The 18,337-nt window shown below is 37.9% G+C and overlaps 1 protein-coding gene across 5 annotated transcripts in view; it reads right to left on the minus strand.

Moving 5' to 3' along the window:
- LOC145664722 (sorting nexin-14-like) overlaps positions 1–18,337 on the minus strand; it is a 245,233-nt gene that overhangs the window by 57,600 nt on the left and 169,296 nt on the right. For all 5 annotated transcript variants that reach the window (XR_014127514.1, XM_081731601.1, XM_081731600.1 and 2 more), the window contains 2 exons: positions 12,389–12,633; positions 9,518–9,722 (listed from right to left, as the gene is read on the minus strand). Coding sequence is in view for 4 of the 5 variants with exons in the window: in XM_081731601.1 (XP_081587727.1) it covers positions 9,518–9,722; positions 12,389–12,633 (450 nt within the window). In the remaining variant the exon portion in view is untranslated. The remainder of the gene's footprint in view (positions 1–9,517; positions 9,723–12,388; positions 12,634–18,337) is intronic.

Below are 18,337 nucleotides of genomic sequence, written 5' to 3' on the forward strand. Positions count from 1 at the left end.
ATAATTTATTAGCTGACGCTTAGCGAGTGTAGCGAGCTTCTATCATTCAACTCAACGACATTTGTGTATATCCATTTCTTTGTTCTACGATAACCCTCATCAATTTAACAAATTTGAAACAGTTGGTACATGCCTTCCTCCGCTAACCCTATTGCTAACCACGTAAAAATTATTCAATTTTCATAAAGCATAGTGTACAGAGCATCCAATCATCCCCATTAGTTATGTTTGAAATCCATCAAAGATAAATGGGTGAATCGAGTTAAGTTCCCAGAATTTCGAACTTACTTATTTAAATAGTACGATAAGCAAATAGTTTTCCCAGATGCAATGAGATGTACTTTTTCCTTGAGGCTTTAAATAATCCCCACTGCATGAGTTGAAATCAGTCAAAAATGATGCGTCAATTTATTTTGCCCTTCTCCCCCCCTCCAACCCAATTAAGAAATGTATTCCACGACAGAGGTGGCCATTTTCCACTGAGCTCGCTCGGGCTCACGCTCCCTGTCTCAACTGGACTCGCGCTCACTTCTCTCAACTGAGCTCGCACTCACTCGGGCTCGCGCTCGCCAGTCTCAACTGGACTCGCGATCACTTCTCCCAACTGGGCTCGCGCTCACTCGCGCTCGCACTCACTAATCTTATTTGGGCTCGCGCTCATCTCTCTCTACTGGGCTCGCACTCACTCGGGCTCGCGCTCACCTGTCTCAACAGGACTCACGATCACTTCTCCCAACTGGGCTCGCGCTCGCACTCACTAATCATATCTGGACTCGCAACACTCGAGCTCGCGCTCACTTCTGTCCACTGAGCTTGCACTCACCTGGGCTCGCGCTCACTTGTCTCAAGTGCACTCGCGATCACTTCTCCCAACTGGGCTCGCGCTCGCACTCACTAACCTTATCTGATCTCGCACTCACTCGGGCTCGCGCTCACTTCTCTCCACTAGGCTTGCACTCATCCGGGCTCGCGCTCACTCGCGCTCGCGCTTAGTTCTCTCAACTGAGCTCGCACTCACTCGGACTCTCGCTCACTTGGGCTCACGCTCTCCTCTCGACTGCGCTCGCGCTCGGGCTCATTTCTCTCAATTGGGCTCGCGCTCATTCGTGCTCGGGCTCAGTTCTCTCAATTGGGCTCGCGCTCACGTATTTCATTGGGGCTCGAGCTCACTTGCACTCGGGCTCAGTTCTCTGAGTTGGGCTCGCACTGACTTGTTTCATTGAGACTCGGGCTCAATTGTTGAGCCCTAGCCCAGTTGAGCGCAAGAGCCATGCTCGCGAGCTTGTACACCTTAATGGGCTGATTAATGGCGTATGCCCCCTCCAATTTCAACCCCTGATGGGGTTGTTATAATTAATCGGAGTTTTCTAACTTTTCCTATTTTTGCGGCAGCCCAAACTATTATCTAAATCGATTTTTGTTACTATAATGTGAGTCATTTTTATATCGATTTTCACTGTTTCTGTTTGCAGAATCTGCGTGGATAAAGCTATCATTTAGTTACAAAATAATGTTTTTTTCTTACCTCATAGAAATACCTGACACGTTAATACTAAACTTCGTTAAAACAGCTGCTTTAACAAAATGAACTAATCCTACAAGTCATAGGTTGTTTATGCAGCTGAAATTTGAAATACTGTTGATTGATTAATTGATAATCTTTCACCGTCCCCTTTCATCAGCAAGGCTATATGAGACATGGAATTATAGTTTTAACGTGGAATCTGAACCACTGCCGTTCAATACTTTCCCACAAGGAATCGATAATCAAAGTCGCGCGTGCTAGCCACTAGACCAGTGGGAGGGCTTATAATACTGTTGTCCAATGATTTTTATTAGGAATAAATTATAGGTTATTTTTTATCGTTTAGTCAGCGTAACGAAGAGGTCCAAATTACAGTATGATATACTGATTGTGAATGTGAAGTATTGAACCATTGTGTGGTCCACAACTCAGTATACACTTTCTGAACCCCTGTCACCATGGCATTCAAAGTGAAAGTGTTAGTGCTCTGAAGAATGTTAACCCTCCTCCCGTCCCATCCCCATTGTTAAGAAACCAACTATCCAACCCCGAGTCAGTGAAGCGGAAATCGACCTTGGCCGATGATAATTTTGTGCTCAGGAACTGCATGATGTAAGTACAACAAAATTAGTAAATCCCAGGTATGTTAAAAGCAGACCTTCAAGTTTTATTGTATTACCAAGCCTCGAGGCTCATTCATTGTCGTGCTCTGTAGATAATAGCTATGTATCCGAGACCGTACTTCAAAACCATACATTGAAGAAAAAGTGTACGTGGCGTACGTAAAATCGTATGTTACATTTGTAAATCCTGTAGTTTTTGGGCTGCAAACTGCAAACGTATAACTGAAAACGCATGTTTTATAATACTTTCTGTAAGTGTTCTATGTGTACGTACTTTCCGTATGAAACAATATGGGCGGTCAGGATCTCATACAAATGGACGTATATAACATACATATATGTACAGGGCCGGATTTAGGGGTGAACCGGTGCACGTGCACCGCCTTCGTTTTAAATATACACTATCTAAAATGAGAAACTAGCGGTGAAAATAGCAACACTTTCCGAAACTTTCTGCCGTCATGTTTCCGTTTGGAGATTAAAAGAAAGAGGAGTTTTGCAAAAGCAATAGTTTAAGTTGATTTTCTGAATGTCCAAGGAAATGGATTCACCAAGCAAAGCAATATAACATTTGTCAAGAAGGGAAGAAACAAGCCAGGAAGAGAGAATAATTTTTCCTCCATATCGTTTGCGACCCCTCTTTAAATGTCGCGGACATAAGCTCACCTATGTTAATGCAAAAGCGGACATAAGCTCACCACTAATAATATAATTGTGTTATAAGATAATTAACGCAATAAAGAATAATGATAACTAACTACATTTATAGGTTAATTAATTTTTAACTGCAAAGGAAAATAAACCTGAATAAAATAAATACAAGTAAGCAATGGTAAAATGGCAAACGGAAAATATGACAAAAATGAAAACTAAATTTAGAATATTAATATGAAGTACATTTTGAGTATTAAAATATAAATTGAAAACGGATTTGGACAAACTGAAGAAAGCAATCCAACCCTCTCCCCTATGCTGAAACTTTCGGTGCAAGAAATTTTGCAGCACAGAAATATCGGAAAACGATTTTGAGGAAAGGGTATCTTTTTAAATTTTTTTAAAATTTATTTATTTATTTATTTTACGCTATGGCTGAAAGTATCTGAGATATATTTCATTTCGCTTTAGAAAAACGTATGATGGGTATAAAGAGGTATTAAAATCTAGACTTTGACTAGCAGTAGGTCTAATTCAGTAGAAAATAGAGCTATTAATGCTACATATCAGTTGTCAGATATAAAAATAAAATAATAAGGATGTTGCAGGGTTTAATGTATTAAACGTGGGCGGACTTTAAGGAACTTGAAATAAAATGCTCCTGATATTTAAATCTGGGCTTTGACTACTAGTAAGCCTAGTTCCTCAATAGAAAATAGGCTATATGACTAACGTCATATAGGAGTTATCAGACATCAGAATAAAATATTAAGAGTGTTGCAGAGTTCAAATCTTAAGGCTGCCATCACACTTGCAGACCAATACTCATCAAATGAATCTCTTTCTTATTTACTTAGATCAGAACAACTTATGAACCAAAAAGAAAAAAGCTTAGTTAGTAAATAAGAAAGATATTTGTTTGAGTGTTGGTCTGCAAGCACGACGGCAGCACTAAGAAGCAAGGCCTAAATATATCTGCGTATGATGATTTCGTAAAAAACAAAACAAAAAAAAAAAAAGTCCTGTTAGCAAGGAAATTCTATTATGTAAGTACTCATGCCTAATCATAAAATTATTTTAATGCAGTTGATGAACTGTCAGGCTTCTAAGAAAAATTTGGTTCGAAAATTTCCAGGGCCAAAATTTAGGCTTACTGTCGCCTATGCTTCACACATTAAACTTGCAACATCCCTATTTTATTCTATCTGATAATGCTATACGACATTAGTAGCTCTACTTTCTACCGAGTTATTTGGCCTATTTGTAATTGTAGTCAAAAGCTAGATTTTAATATCCAGGGCATTTTATTACAAGTTCCTCAAGGTCTGCCCACGTTTAATACAACGCAACTCCGCAACGTCCTTATTTTTTTATACCTGATAGATAAGTTATATAAGATAGTAGCTCCATTTTCTGCTTAGGAAGTAACTAACACCTGAATTTCAATATTCGGTGAATTTTATTATAAGGCCCTCAAGGGAGCTTATGTTTGCTATCGGCGAGCTTTTGTTTATTGGGATTTAAAGAAGCTACAATTAAATAATACATAATTATTTCGCTCGACTTTTCTATTAACGCACAGCTTCATTAGTTGCTAGTAAATAAATTTCCTACCTCGCAAGGTCAAGTAGTTTCCTTACTCTATGATCTCACAAAAAAAAAAAAAAAAAAAAAAAAGGCTTGTATCATGGAAGTTGTTACTAAAACAACAAAAACAAATACCTCCCTCAAACAAATACCATCCTCTCATAATAACCATGAAAAAGTCGGTTCTCTATCGAAAGGTGTTTGAAGTCCTCTGGACAAAGAAATGACAGCTCAGAATGTGCTTTTCCTTTTTGAAAGTTGTTTCATTCTTCCTTTACAATTTTGCACATGGAATAAGGTTTTTTTTTTTAATTTATTTTTTTTTTACTAAAGCAAATGAGTCCACGTGAGTGTGAAGTGAGCGCGGGCTCGCACTCAATTTAACTCGCGCTCGCTTGGGCTCACGTTCACTTATCTCAACTGAGCTTGCACTCACTTGGGCTCGCGATCACTTCTCCCAACTGGGCTCGCGCTCATTTCTCTTAATTGGGCTCGCGATCACTCGGGCTCACGATCACTTCTGTTAACTAGGCTCGCGCTCACTCGGGCTCGCGATCACTTCTCTGAACTGGGCTCGCGCTCATTCGCACTCACACTCATTTCTCTTAACTGGGCTCGCGCTCATTCGCACTCACTCTCATTCATTTCTCTTAACTGGGCTCGCGATCACTCGGGCTCGCACTCACTTCTCTCGATAGGGTTCGCGCTCACTTATTTTATTGGAGCTCGCGCTCAATTATTGAGCCCGAGCCCGGTTGAGCGTGAGTGCGGAGCTCACGAGCGTCGGGCTCGCGAGTTTGGACACCTATGTTCCACGGTACTTTCGTCAAAGAAATATCCGATTCAGGTAGAATATGGTATATACTTTTCTGAGCTTTCCCAAAACTGTTTGGATTTGAAAACAGTCGACTATCGGGAACGAACTTAACAAACCTCACAATTTAGGAAATAATTTCCACAACAGCTTTCGAGAAAATTATTTGACTTCGACACAATATAGTATGTAAGTTTTATGAGGCTTTCTCAAAATGCTTAGGGTTGAAATCAGTCAGGGTAAGGAAATGAACATAGTCCTTGATTTTTATGAAGCACAGTGCTATTGGTAAAGGAAAATGCGTTGAAAATTCCCATTTTTTTAAAGGTCTTTCGCTCAATCCTTCAATGCACAGCATCACTATTTTATTAACACGTTACGAAAGTCAAATCTAAACGTATTGGATCATATTTTTAGAATCATTATTATCATTACTGACAATGGATAAAACCTTTATTTTTGCATGATTCAGAGACCAAATGAGCAGAGGAAAGAGCGAAAATTTTTACTTCAAGTTTTTCTGTTAGAAAAAAACAGGAGTACGTACCTACGAATATATATATTTCCTTTTCTGTTGCATACATACATTATTAGTAATGTAAGTACGTCAGTGCATCTGTAACGCAGAATTACAAATGCAATCAAGAAAAGTTCGAGGTTTGTTTCTTTGGAAGAAAGGCATCTTTTCACACATACCCTTAAATCATGCTACCTTCACCACTGAAGGAAAACTGAAGAATCAGCAGTAAGTAAAAATAACGAAGTTTATACATATATATATTAGGGTGGTCCTTAAGTTTTGATTTCCGAATTTCTTTGGTTCCATATGGGAATAAATTAATGCAGGAGAAAAATTAGCTTCATTGAATAATTTTAAATGGTGCCCCAAGCGACCTAAAATTTTGAATCCGATTACAGTACATAGTATATGGAAAAAATCTGGAATAAACTCATGTAATTTAGAAACGGCTAAAGAGGATGCGAAGATACCCTGGATAATAGAAATAGAGGAAGAAATATACCTAATTTTGTATAGTACTGTCATAGTGGCCATCTCGAAATCCGCCATGTTGGATTCAGGTCAAAATTTTCAAATAGGAAGAGGGTTATATGACATATCATTTTGAGGTAGTGTTTTACCAGAAGCACAAATCTGGCACTATTTTAAAGATAGCTTTAGTCGTGTAAGAATTATTACCTGTGAAAAGATTTCTCCTTTTCATAGGTAATAATTCTTACGCGACTAAAAGTAAAGACATGAGTTTGGCGCGAAAAGAACGAAAGAGATATGCACAGCTTCAAAAGAAAGAGAAATGCGAAAGAAAATGCACTTCTGAAAATTATTTGTTTGAACTTTATACACCGAAAGACATGGAGCAATTCAAGTAATAAAGAGGAAAACCCAGCTGAGAATGTTAGACAAAATGTAAATATGGATGCGTGTGTACCCGGACCCTCCAAGAGATGTAAAAGGTGAAAAACCAATTTTATTACTCAAAGACTGGTGTTGCTCTTGATCGATAAAAGGTCACTGATAGAGCAGCAATACATATTCTGACAGCGACGGCAGAAGCATTAGGCCATAATGTAGAGGAACTAGTAATAAATGGGTCTTTCATTCACCAATGCTGAGAGAAAATCCGTAGCAAAGTTGTACAGAACCACAAAAAACAATTTCAGAGTGCATCAAGTGCGTTAGTTGTGCATTGGAATGGAAAACTACTGCCTTATTTGACTGGCAGTGAGCCTGCCGACAGGTTATCAATAATTATTATAGGAGATGGTTATGAGAGGTTAATTGGTGTTTCCATTTTGTCATCATAAAGAGAAGAGCACATTACTTTTACTATAGTACATTCGCTTGAAGAATGGAACTTGATAAAGTTCGTGCAGACAGTTTATTGTGACACTTCTCCCTGTAATATGGAACATGTCAACGGTGCTTACATTCTGCTAGAGCAGTAGCTCCAACATAACCTTCTATACCTTTTATGGACCATTTATGGATTAGTTTTAAAATGTTTATTTGATAAGTGAGGCGTTGGATGGCAAAGTGGCGTTAGTCATTTTTTAAGAAAATTGAGATGTAGTCATTTCCGTGAACTTCAAACTATAATCTATTGGATGGCAACGTTGTGTATCTCAGAGTTAAAAGACCAGACCATAGGCCAAAAAATGCAGCACAAAGAACCGATTTTATCCGCTTTTACTATATCGATTCTAATAAAAGTCTCAACATCTCACAATGTCTCAAAACTGACTTACGCCACTTTGCCATCCACGCCTCAAGTGTTGTGTTTCGTTTGCATCTGGACCGAACGTTCTCCTATTGAAGTGTTTTCAGAACGAGTAGTCTAAAATAGACTGCACTAACTTTATTCCAGGAATTGATGATGATGATGTAAGGAACAATATTTCCGATGTAAGAAATGAAGTGTTGAATTTTGCTATCAAACTTGTACAAGTAGGACACCGCAGAGAAGATTACTGGGAATTTTTAGAACAGACCATCATATTCTTGGGTGGCATACCTCCTTGAGGAGTTTTCTTTCGTTTGCCTAGAGCAATTCACCATGTAAGGTGGATGGGAAAAGCAATCTACTATTTAAAAATATTTCTCTTTCGCCAACAATTTCGTTTAACAAAGCAAATAGAAATGGGTCTTTAGAGAGTATGCATTTTCTGATACGACTATATGTTCAAGCTTGGCTTAAATGTGATCAAGCATCCCATTTACCATTACAAGATCCGCAATTTTTGAAAGGTATATTCAGTTATAGACAAATAGATGCTGAATTATCTGAAATGGTTCTTTTTAAAGTTTCACATGGCCTTGACGGAGGAACATGTAGCATGGGATTTTTTGATGATGGAGTTACCATAATGATGAAAAAAAAAAAAAAAAAAGTTGAAAGAATTAAAACTATAAGGGGAAACCGTGAAGCAGCAAAGAGACTTGAAAGAGACAATACCATAAAAAATTTTGTGAAAAGAGAAAACAGCGATTTTGTTACAACAAACAAAATTTTTCACGAGAGATTTTAAGTACCCAAAGGGTTTCTCAAGTGTGATCCGATTTCATGGCCAAATAACAATGGCTATCTTCAAGGAAAGACAATAGTTAAATTCATCCACGTAACAACCGAGGCAGCAGAAAGGGGAGTGTAACTAATAGAAGATTACAACGTTCTTACGAAAAATGAGGAGCAGAAACAGTTTCTTTTGCAGATAGAGAAGGCCCAAAGACAATCTTCTCCTAGATGCGACAAAAGTGAACTATGTAAGTGAAATAAGATTCATAACCTACCAGAAAGCTACTACATAAATAAGGAATATATGGTAAGGAATATAAGGAATATAAGGTACATAAATATTTCAAGTTCTTCCAAGTTATAATTTTTCTTTTTCCTCATAATGGTCTATGAATCATCTTGATGGAAAAACTTACTTGTAGTACATAGCGAAACAAGCAGTTCGTTTCAGTTTATGTAAAAGACTTCCAAAATTCTTACAAAATCTGTGTTACATAACTACAATAAAATAATATTACATCGAAGCATTTTGTTTTTCACACGTAATAACTCTTACATGAATATAGGTAACTTGAAAATAATACCAGACTTGTGCTTCTGGTGAAATACTACCTCAAAAAGATATGGCACATGACCTTCTTATTTAAAAATTTTCACCTGAATTCAAGATGGCCGCCATGACAATGCTACACAAGATTAGATTCGCCTCTTCCTCTAGTTCCATTATCCAAGATATCTTTCCATTCCCTTAGACCGTTTCAAAATTACAAGAGTTTATTCTAGCTTTTCCCCATATACTATGTATTGTAAACGCACTCAAAACTTTAGGTCGTTTGAGGCACCATTTAAAATTATTCAATGGATGTAATTTTTCTCCTGGCTTAATTTGGTCCAATATGGAACTATTTTAGAAGGTGAGTCCAAGGAAATTACCAAATTTATTTTTCCCCATATAAATAAGGACCACCCTAATATATATATATATATATATATATATATCTGTAGATGAAACTATTCCTAAAATTCGACTTTAGATTGGAAAGAGAAACAGAAAACCAACATCTCGTTACATTAGACATTCGAAATCAAAATATTTTTAAGTGTGAAAAACGAAATTTCTATGGTCTCTTTAGTTACTTTACTCCTTTGGACCGGCATAATTGTGATTGCTTAAATGAAGTAACATCAATTACAAACTGCTTTCAGTAGAAACGTAACCTAAAATTCACTTGAGTAAAGATAACATATTTATATACTTACACTGCATACCCATTGACCTTACCGAATTGCTTGAAGTTGACGACGAGGAAACAAAACGCGCGAGAATCTCCACACAAACAGGTTCTCTGTGAGGGTATTCACTCAAAGGTTCCTGGTCAAGCAGTAACAGAAGAAGACTGTTGATGATAGCAGGGTCCGCTAATACATCCATCACTGGCAATAACATCCACCCAGCCATTAACTCTCGGATAAGGACACACCAGTTTCTACAAAAATAGTATCGTTTCGTTGTTATAAACACATTACATGTTTCAACTACAACGTCATTTAATAATAATCACATTAATTGAACTTGTACGTTATTATCTTCGTGTTTGATTAATAAAGAGAAATTTTACATAAATCAAAAATAACTACGAGAACAGTTGTAATAATTTTTACTAAAGCTCAAATTCTACAACTAAATTCTGCTGAGAGAACTTCGCAAGAAATATGATTCCACAGTAATTGCTGTAGATACATATATACATAAAATATGAACAGTTTTATCTTGTATCGCGAACGTTTGTAATTTATCCATACGGTTTCAGTGTTTTCTGATACTTTCCTAGGTGATACCTTACAACTGCTAAACTGGAAGTATAGTACAGGTTTCTCCATTCCAGTGAAACTTGTTTGATAGAAAAGTAGATAACCCCATTTCTAAAATTGTAACAAAATTCCGTTCTTGGAAACAGCGTATTGCACAGTTAATAAGTATTATCAGTAATTTCAGATCTTTATCGTTCTTATGAGTAGTATTGTATTGAATTGGACTCAGATTTCTATGGCCTAAAGACTTGGTCGAATTGTTTTGTCCCCTCAATACTCTTCCCGCCAATGAAGAAATTAGAAGAAGCGAGAAGAGACTCCAAATACGACAAAGCATTACATGGTCTAAAACATGAAAAAGCTCCAAGTGTAAATGAGGTTTCAGGAAAAATCATGCAAAGTGCAGGACAAGAAATCCAGGACAGATTGTATAAGAACATTTATGAAGAAGGGCAGGTACCTCCACTCTTCTAGACGAGCAAGATAGTAAGCACTACTAAAAGACAATAGGCGCTGAGAAATGATAAGCTTGCTTACGCATGCTTTAAAAATCTTGTCAAAAATAATCTATAGAAGTTTGGAATCAAGATAGAAGAAGTACTAACAGATGACCGGTTTTGTTTCAGAAAAAAAAAAAAAAAATCGGTACGAGAGAAGTAATACTTGCATTAAGAGGATTGCTAAAATAAAGCATTCGAGTGGGAAAAGCAACCTACGTAGCATTTGTGGACCTGGAAAGAGCATTTGATAATGTAGAATGTAACAAAATGTTCAAGATTCCGAATGAAGCAATAATAAACTATAAGAAACGAAGAATAATTTATAACTTGTACAAAGCACAAAAGTCACCAATTGAGGTACAAGGAGGGAGAGCGAGAGAGAGAGAGAGAGAGAGAGAGAGAAAAGCAGCAGCAATTCAAAGAGGGTTAGACAAAGATGGTTACTGTCATCAAATTTGTTTAATCTCTACATTGAAAAAGCAACAAAAGAAATCAAAGACATTTGCAGCATAGAAATAACAGTTTATGGGCAAAAAATATATATATACATGGTTATACTATATTGCGGACGATATCGTAATGTTGGCAGACAAAGAGAAAATTTAAAGACAGGTCTAAACAATATGCAATAGGTATTTAGCAGTAAGTTCAACATGAAAGTTAACAAGGGAACAACATAAGTTATGAAATGCACTAGAAAACAAACACGAAAAATTCGAACAAAATAGGAAATCACCTGATGTAGGAAGTGAAGGAATTCTATAACTTAAGGAGTAAAATAATGAGTGATAGACGGTGCCAACAAGATGTAAGATTTATAATAGTTCAAGCGAAGGCGTTTGAAGAAAAACAGAAGCTTCTAACCGGAAGCATCGGCGCAGAAATGAGGAAAAGGTTAATAAAAGCATGTGTATGGATCGGTGGCATTGTGTGGATGTGAGGCACGGACACTAAGAGAACAGGGAAAACGAAGAATGGTAACCTTTGAAATGTCGTGCTAGAGAAGAATATTGAAAATTACACGGGCGGACAAGATATCAAATGAGAATGGAAATGGTAGAAGAGCAAAGGAGTGTACTGACGTATTTCGACAAGACGAGACAGCGTGACTGGACAAATTTTGAGACAAGGAAGAATCACGCTAGTAGCTATAGAGGGAATTTCAGAAGGAAAAAATACCTGAAGAAAGACCACGATTGAAATATACAAATCAAATATTACAAGATACAGGGAAGCAGGAAAGCTATGTCAAATCAATCGACAAATTGCTGACATGAGATGATAATTATGAACATAGAGGTTAACCTGTAAATTAAGATTAATTCAAAGTTGTAATACGTAAGCGAGCTATATTTACTTATTTATCTATTCATAGCTGTAAGCACCCGTTGGAGACGGGTGTTGATTCAGATTAAAAAAAGTAAAAAATAAATGTAGTTCTAATTTCATTGCCAGGATACTTATCCTCTGCTGTTATGTAAGCCTGCACAACCAATATGTAATTTTGACTGCATACATGTAAGGTTCTTAGAACACATGAGAAACGTGTATATATCTTGACCCCCATCGTACACATACACACATACTTCCTCTTTTGAAGCCGAAGTTGAAACACGGTTTCGTACGCGATTAGACGTGATGAAGACCCATCTGTGTACAAAATTTAATGGCTCTAGGTGACTAATGACTAACAACAGACACAGGTGCACACAATATTTGTATTATTATTATTATTATTATTATTATTATTATTATTATTATTCAACTGTCCAACACGGTCACTGACTTGCATCAATGGGGTATGAAAAAAATTATAACAATATACTTCTTCGTCTACTTACTTGGAAGTCAGCTGTCTAGAGGGAACAAGATACGGCATTATGCAGCTGGAGAGATGCCTAAGATAATGAAGTTCACTTTTCCTATTGTGAGCTGCAGGATGCAATCTAGGCCCGAGATACCTAATAATTGCTTTTTCTACTGGCATCCGCTGTTTGCGAGCAAAACGTAAACTACATAAATAATCATCGACATGGCTTAACGCTGCTGGCAGAAATTTGTTCGTAATTAATTGTGGAATATCAATCTGAAAGAATAAAGGGTTTAAAAGATGTTAATAAAAATTATATCATATTATATACGAGGGGTGATTAGAAAGTAAGGTTACAAAGCCTGCAGTGAAACGTGTATACATTATTTCATACAACCAATACAACCAACACATAGCAGAAACATCAGGTTATTTTTCGACATAGTCTCCATACCGATTGAAGCACCTGTCGCGTCGTGGAATGAGTTTGAAGATTCCTCCGGGTAAAAATCCTGTCCTTGAGTGTTCAGACACGTTGTCACGAAGTGTTTCACCTCCGAATGGGACGAACATTTCCGAACGACATTTCCAATTCTGCCATCAGATGCCGTAATGTGATCCTCCTGTTATCCTGAATCAGCTCCTGCACGCGAGCTGTGTTCAAATCCGTTGATGCCGTGCTGAGTTGGCCATTGCGCTCCTCGTCGGTGACGTTTTCGCTACCAGCCGGAAACTTTCGACACCATTCTGCGACATGCTGACGAGACATCACAGAAATTGAATAATTGAGAAATTGAATTCTTCGTGAGACCAGTTTTCCAAATGAGTCGCCATTTGCGTTTTCCTACAACAACCACCATAGATGGAGGGTGGTTGAAACTGCATAATTGCTAACTCCATGTATCAAAATTACCGCACACTCTTCATTCCAATAACAGACGAAACTTCAGAAATATCAAGCTTTGTAACCTTACTATCTGATCACCTCTCGCATATTAGTGGCGTCTTTATTTTTCGACTTAGGAGTTTTTATGAGTTTCACCCTCTAAAATGGTTATATATCAAACCAAAGTAACCCATGAGAAAAATTAACTTAACTAAATAGTATTCAGTGGTGCCCCAAGCGACATCAGGTTTTCAACTCATTTACGATATAATTACTACATGAAGTAAAAAGGCACCTTGTAAGTTTGGAAAAACTACTGCAAGTTATTAAACCGATATTATGAACGTAATAACTATTAAATACTTAAGAGATAAGTTGGAAATAACGTCATATGAGTGTTGGCAGACTTCAATACGGCCGCCATGAAGGTACTGTAAAATAATAGATGCGTTTCTATCTTCATTACCCATATCAGCTCTAAACTTGCAAGATATATTTGTCTTGTATATTGTAAATGTATTGAAACCTTGAGGTCGCTTGGGGCACAGTTTAATATCACTCAACAGAGCTAATATTTCTCATTGGTTACTTTTGTATAGTATTGAACCATTTTAGAACAGGGGTAAGGCTCAAAACAAAGACCACCCTAATATTTTATATTGCTCTATTCCCGTTTCGGAATTCCTATGTTCCAAGCATACATATTCAGATGTTCACATACATTCTGTTTATAACCGTATTTTGTAAAGGGTGTTCTTAAATGCATTCCACAAGTATCATATTAAAACACGCATATATTGTATGCACTTTCAAATCAAACAAACGCACATACATACATACATACATACACACACACACACACACACACAAAAAAAAAAAAAAAAAAAAGTGGCCCCAAGGATCGGTAATTTTTCTCTCTTTCTTAAGTTGGCAGGCAGTGTACGAAAAAGTAAAGGATCAAGTGCACGGAAAACTATATAACTCTCAACAAGACTATTGCGAGAAGTTTCTCTGAAACTTTTATAAATATTTTTGATATTAATCACACATAATAGTACGTTCGGACAAGATGAGGTCAATGAAATTATTTTTCTTTCTTTCTTTCATCAATTTAAACGAATCAAACAAATCAAGTTCTGTTTCAGTACAAAATAACGTAAAAACTAACTTTTATGGTATGCTGTCCATGGTCAGTTTCATGTAGTTCATAGTTTTTATTCTCCTAAAACAGATTAATTCTGCCCCTCGCTACAAGGTAACAGTGAACCACAAAACGATCTAACATTTTAGAAATGTATTAATTTTACAAATGTACACGAAAGTGATTGAAACTTTAGTAACCAATAGTGTAGACTCTTCACAGATCGCATAGTGCCTCAAAAGCTATTTTTAAAATAAAAAATTACAATAAAGTTATTTTTTTTTGTAATAAAAAATTACAATAAAGCTAATTTTTTGTAATAAAAAATTACAATAAGGCTATTTTTTGCAATTAAAAAGTCATGGCACATGAGAGGCATGTATGCGAATAGAAACTCTATGTCTGCTATTTTGAGATGAAGTAAGAACTTGGGAAGCGTATTAACAGCGGAGTGATTTAGATCTATTTTTGGTCGAGGACCAAGTAAAGGCCTAAGTGCTTTCTCCGTGTTTCACCACTATGTCTTCAATATAAAAGTAATTCGTTGGAAAGAGTTCTATATGGTGTTTTACGAAAGCGATAGCTTCATCGGGTAGTTTGTTTATTTTCGTTGTATGTTTTCCTCTTGTATCTCGGAGAGATGTTCTTTTGTTGGGTTTCAACAACTTCTGTAAATTTCCCACTCTTCCGCGATGCTTTTGTAATCCTATGATATTTAAAACTGCTTGCTTACACACGATTACAGGGTCTCCATCTGAATCCTTAAGAATATAAATTACAGATGTTTTCCTCTTGGATTTCTTCTGTTTTACGTACTATCTCTTACAAGCAACGTACAGAAAAAGGCAGGATCAGATCCGACTCAAACTTTGCCCAAAGGACACAGAACACAAAAGAAGAAAAAATGCCAAATTGGAGCTGCCCCCCATTCACAAATACTGGCGATATGCTCCTCAACGTAACTCACCACGTGACAGTATCATATAAGGTAAACGTCGCAAGATACCCGTTTATGTCGAAAACGGAAAGGACTAGTAGCACTGGGATTATATAAATATATCTGATATGCTACAACACTGACTTGGCGGCCATCTTGAACGCCGCGATCTTGGATATAGCGTAAGGTATTGAAATCGGAAGTGAGATGTGTGACATATCAATGTAAAGTAAAATGGAAAACGAAAACCAATGATGTAACTGCGAAAACACATGAGTAATAGTGTGAACGGGACAGTGTGGAAGACTTGGGCAAAACAAACGTGTATGCGAAGGACAGAATAATAGGGCAACACGCCACGACAATGATACGCGACAAGTAACTGCGACAGTGTCTGTGCATAGAACCGTGTCCGCCTTGGCACATTATGCTTTTCGAGGATATTGGGATTCCGTTTGGGACAGTGAAAACCACAGTTACAACCCGCGATACGAGCGCTCGTTTGGAGAATACAAACTACAAAGGACTATCTGTCCTGGAACAGCAAGTCGGCAGTTCGCTCCGGAGTGTAGGAGATATCATCTTGAATTGGTGATCAAAAGCACAACCTACCTGGGATTGAACCCACTCCTGGACAACGTTTTGTACGTTTCTTGTTCAATTTTCTTGCTGTTTCTTGTGAACAAAGAACATTTTGGTCTACGTTTGTTAAACAACAGTATCTGAAATAAAGTGTGTAATGACGAGAAAACCCAGCCATGTTCTAGCTTACATTTGTTTACGAATGTTTCTTTTCCTTTGCGCGGTTTGCTACACTCTTTCGCGACGGTCCCAAAGAGAGTCATAATATCAGCGAAAGGCAGCGTTCGGCATTGACTAGGTGAGTTCCATGAGTTGTTGTAATCTCCCACGAGAGGACTAGTTTACCACACAATGAGACGACTCGAATTGTGTCGACTGGTTTCACTGGCACAGATGGAACGAAGTGAACGTGACAGCAGGGGCCGGCCAATGACAAGTAATAGTGTGTTTGTGGCATACGCAAGTCAAAACGCGCAATATTCTGTGTAGTTAATGTATCCGCAGTATTGTTCATCTACAAACACTAATGAAGAGCTGCAATGACGAACCCTCTCAATGTTATGTTAGTGATGCAAAGTGTACTTCCAAAAGAAGGATACGTCCATTCGACAGAACCGACAGTGTCCGCACTACAACCAACTGAAAACATGCTGAAGATTTTGAACAATCACGATGTAAGAGAAGTGAATGTGGATGAGACTCTCGACATTGATGAGTACGAACCCGGTCCAATACAAACGGGTAAAGAGGATGCTGCGAATAGTGTTGAGGGCACGCTGCCTTGTAGTGATTCTTTGCCCAAACCACAGGCAACACCATTCTCGTCCGCCAGTGACTATGAGCCGAGTGGAAACGAACGTAATAGGCAATATTATACGGCAGAGGACAAAGTTAACATGCTACATCACTGGCTTGACGTGAAAGATGACAAAGGGCGACAAACATTCGCACATCAAACATATCGCTTGATGAACACAGATTCTGCAACTGTCCCTCGGAAAGAACACTTTAAATGGAAAGAACAACGTGACAAAGACTTGTTGAAAACAAAACACGAAATATATCACGAAACCACAGAACATGTGCTGCAACAATTTACAGCAGCGCGACGTGATAACCACATTGTGCGTTGACTGTGACCTGAAATTGTAGGCAAAGCAGCAGGCTCTGAAGAGTAGTCTCTGCACGTTCAATACTAGTCACGCATGGATTGCGGTACTCAAACAACAAAACAATATCGTGAATCCTAAAATCACGTCATATGTCACAATGAAGTATGTACACGACAAGGAGGATATTGATATAGTTATTGCTGGGTGGCGTCACGAGACCAAGAACATTATGGAGGGTTTTGAGAATGCAAATATATGGAATGTTGATGAATCGGGTTTTGCGAAAGAGTTGACATGTGGTCAGCCATAAGCGAGAAGGTCATCCCAGATTCAGGGTTGTGTCTAGTCTGTGCATGCAACGACGCGTATGTACACTGTGGTGCCGTTGCTGTCGAAAGCACAGATGGTGGCCGATAAACTCTTGGCCATTCTTCAGGAACTCGTAGCTTTAAGTGCTCAGGGTTCAGGAGAATATGTTCGCCGCATCAAATTAAGTGGTATTCTGGACGCCTTCTGGTAAAATGGCAAGCAAAGCGTATTCGGTTTTCATCAAAGAATGCGTAATACTACAAGTAGTAGCAGATGCTATAACGCACACAGTCTTCTGTTGCTTAATGCATATGGACTTCATAAGGACAGATACACATTTGCAAGGCTATTCCATTACTCCATGAAAATGGCTTCAACACCGATCATATTCGCATCCATATAATACCTGAAAAGACTACCTTGCAGTGCCAACCGTTGGATCTGTATTACTTCCATTTGTATAAATACATGGTGCGACGGATTTTGGAGGCATTGCGTGACCATACCAACGTGAATCTTCACCAGCTGGACACTGTCCTTAAGCTGCATTCACAACCAATGTTGCTGTCCACAACTGCACATCACGCATCAATGTGGATAGAAACCAGCTGAATTAGTGGAGGATGTTGCGTTTCAGTACAACATAACTGACTTTTGTTTCAATCTACGACAGCATGAGTGTTGTACAGGCGAGTGCCCAGAACTTTCTGTCAACAAATGTGCTTGGTGTTTGCGGGATCTTTGTGTCACCCATTTAGTTTACTCCCCACCATTACTGCCGAGATTTTCAACAATAGCTACAATCTTGACATACCACACGTGTTGTCATATGCAAATGGTGCTTGTCTGCATATTTGTATAGCAGTGTGTAGCATGTTCTAGAAAACACAGCCTTGCCTTATCTACACTGTTGTTTTATTCCGGTCGTCCATTATATACTGCACGTACACACATACACACACACTCACATATCTCTCTCTCTCTCTCTCTCTCTCTCTCTATATATATATATA

The sequence above is a fragment of the Thermobia domestica genome, chromosome 11 (genome assembly GCF_964235325.1).
Source record: "Thermobia domestica chromosome 11, izTheDome1.hap1.1, whole genome shotgun sequence".
In the NCBI taxonomy this organism is placed as follows: domain Eukaryota; kingdom Metazoa; phylum Arthropoda; class Insecta; order Zygentoma; family Lepismatidae; genus Thermobia; species Thermobia domestica.